Source organism: Propithecus coquereli, unplaced genomic scaffold (assembly GCF_000956105.1).
Source record: "Propithecus coquereli isolate 6110/MARCELLA unplaced genomic scaffold, Pcoq_1.0 Scaffold142, whole genome shotgun sequence".
Classification (NCBI taxonomy): domain Eukaryota; kingdom Metazoa; phylum Chordata; class Mammalia; order Primates; family Indriidae; genus Propithecus; species Propithecus coquereli.
Window position 1 is genome coordinate 6,102,275 of NW_012138525.1, and position 2,297 is coordinate 6,104,571.

Sequence of the window (2,297 nt, forward strand, 5' to 3'; positions counted from 1 at the left end):
GCCGGCCTGCAAGGGGGCCGGACGCGCGGTTGGAATGCGTCATCCAGGGAGGACTGGTTAATGGGCCAAAGCCAAACAGGGAGAGGCCCCCATGGGCCACACAGCTTGGGTGACACCCAGGGCCAACTCTTCACATCAGCAAATGTGCCTGGGAGGGACCAAAGCGGTGGTCACAGAGCTGGTGCGCAGAGAGACCCCACAGGCTGGACTAAATCAAACAAGAGGGAACGGAGCTTCAAGAAAGTCATGGTCCTTCACTGGGTCTAAACGGTAAGTGTCCCCCTCCCATCCCGCACTCACACAGAGAAGAGACAGAGCGTAGCTGTAACGTGGGTGTGAGTGCCAGGGGATTCAGTCACAGAAGGGCAGGGCGAGTAGTGTCCAAGGTCACGTGGCCCCAACCACTCATTGGACATCGGCCGCATTCACAGAGGCAGGGCGCCCACAGCAGGAGAGGGGATGGCCTGCTCGCTCGTGGCCAGTGGATGCAAGGGAGGCCACATCTGCCCTGCACCTTCACAGGGAAAGCGGGGGCCTGCTAGGGGCGCGGTTTGGGAGGAAAAGCTGGAGGCACAGGCCCACGGACTTGGGGCTGGAGAAGGCGGCGGCGAGGCCAGAGGGACAGGGTGGCTGACACACTGAGCTCCTCATCCCTGCAGGTGTGTGAGGAAAGGCAGAGGTGGCTTGGGAGGGAGCCAGGCGGCAGGTGGAGGACCACGCGGTGCTTCTGAGGTCCCTGTCCACCTGGAGGCCCTGCCATTTGGCCCGATGCCCCCTGGTTCTGGGGGCTCCGTCTCTGCCCCCCCGCCCAGGCAGCCCCCACTTGGGTCCACGTGCTTCAAGCTCACTCTCCTCGCCCCTTCCTTCCTTCCTCCCTGCAACTGCTCCTAGAAGAGGCCTGTCTGGCCTCCTTTCCCCTTCCTGACAAGGCAGGGCAGACCCGCGGCAAACCCGTCCCTTTTCGGCATCCCCGTGGCTGTGTGCGTATGTGCGGGCCGTGCCTGCACGTGTGTGTGCGTGCGCTCCTCTGTCACTTTGGGTCTGCCTGGGCTCAGTGCACAGCCCCAGCTGCGCCGGTGCCTCGCTCTCAGGCGGAGCAGTGGCGGGCCGTGCACCTGTGGGGCTCTTCCCCTGGCTGGCAGGCCTGCCCTCGTTCGGGGGAGGTGGCGCCACCGCAGGGCCAGGCGCACACGCTTCTCAGGTCACAGGCATCATCGTCCTGGGGCTTGCACGGGAGCCATGGAGGTTGGCTGGACACAGAAGACGTTTAAAAAAATAGAGAGAATTTAAGCTTCCCAAAAAAGAGATGGGGAGGGAGAAGGCGCTACGGAGGCCGAGGTGGGGCTGGGAGGCGAGTGGCCGTCCGAGCACTCTGGGTCCCTGGGGGTGACAAGGTCTCTGTGGGCAAGACACAGCCCCTGCCCAGGCTGTGTCCATCTGCCTGCCGGTCTGGCTGTGCCAAACGGACACTTTAGCCAGGCCCGGCCGGCCAAGGGGAGGGCACCGTATGGCTGTCTGTAGAGTCTGTGCGGGTGGCGGGGTGGGGTGGCCAGGCTGGCTGCTGGGGCCGCAGTCCCGCCCCAGGCCCCGTGCCCAAGCGTCCATGCGCCCGGCTGGCTCTCAGGAGGCAAAGTAGGAACTCTGCATGGAGTAGAGCCGGTCGATGGGGTTCCCCACGCGGGCCTGCAGCGAGCCCACGTCTGAGGAGCCGAGGAAGCAGTCACTGAGGCTGGTTAAGGAGGTATCGCTGTCGATGTCGTGGAAGATGGAGTCGTTCCCTGGGGGGCAGAAGGAGTGTCAGGACCAGGTGCAGGCTGGGGCTCCTGGGGGCCCTGTCGGCCCTGCAGGCTGCGTGGCCAGAGGCCAGGGAGAGACAGGATGGCCTGCCAGCCAGTCCTGCCCAGAGGGGCTGGGGCCGGTCCTGTCAGGGGACGGCTGTGGGCTTTGCTGGCCGGGCCTGCCTGTACCCACGGCTAGCAGGTGGCTGTCACGGCCCTAGGCCTGCCCAGCCAGGCAGCGGGCAGGGTCAACGGGGTGGGCGGGGGTGGGGCGGCTTACCATAGGGGTTCATGTGGTCACCTGGCATTTGGGGCGGCGTGAGGCCCTGCTGGAAGGGGTCGCTGCTGCCGTAGGGGCTCTGCTCCATGGCCACGATCTGCTGCTGCGGTGGGGCCAGCGGCGTGTAGGAGGCCATCATGCCCTCCATGCGGCTGGACAGGACCTCTGGGGACAGAGCACGCCGTCACCACCTGGCCCTGCCCACCCAGTCCCATGGCCCAGCTTCCCTGGGAGCCCCA

At 65.8% G+C, this 2,297-nt stretch overlaps 1 protein-coding gene across 5 annotated transcripts in view; it reads right to left on the reverse strand.

Moving 5' to 3' along the window:
* Positions 1-796: 796 nt before the first annotated feature.
* Positions 797-2,297, reverse strand: part of LMX1B (LIM homeobox transcription factor 1, beta) — an 81,132-nt gene continuing 79,631 nt past the window's right edge. The window contains exons 7-8 of one of the 5 annotated variants that reach the window (XM_012639691.1): positions 2,080-2,223; positions 797-1,778 (exon numbers count right to left, since the gene is read on the reverse strand). In XM_012639691.1, coding sequence (XP_012495145.1) covers positions 1,621-1,778; positions 2,080-2,223 — 302 coding nt within the window. In that variant the 3' untranslated portion in view covers positions 797-1,620. Of the gene's footprint in view, positions 1,779-2,058; positions 2,224-2,297 lie in introns of all 5 variants that reach the window. The other 4 variants (XM_012639690.1, XM_012639692.1, XM_012639689.1 and 1 more) reach the window with 4 other exon arrangements.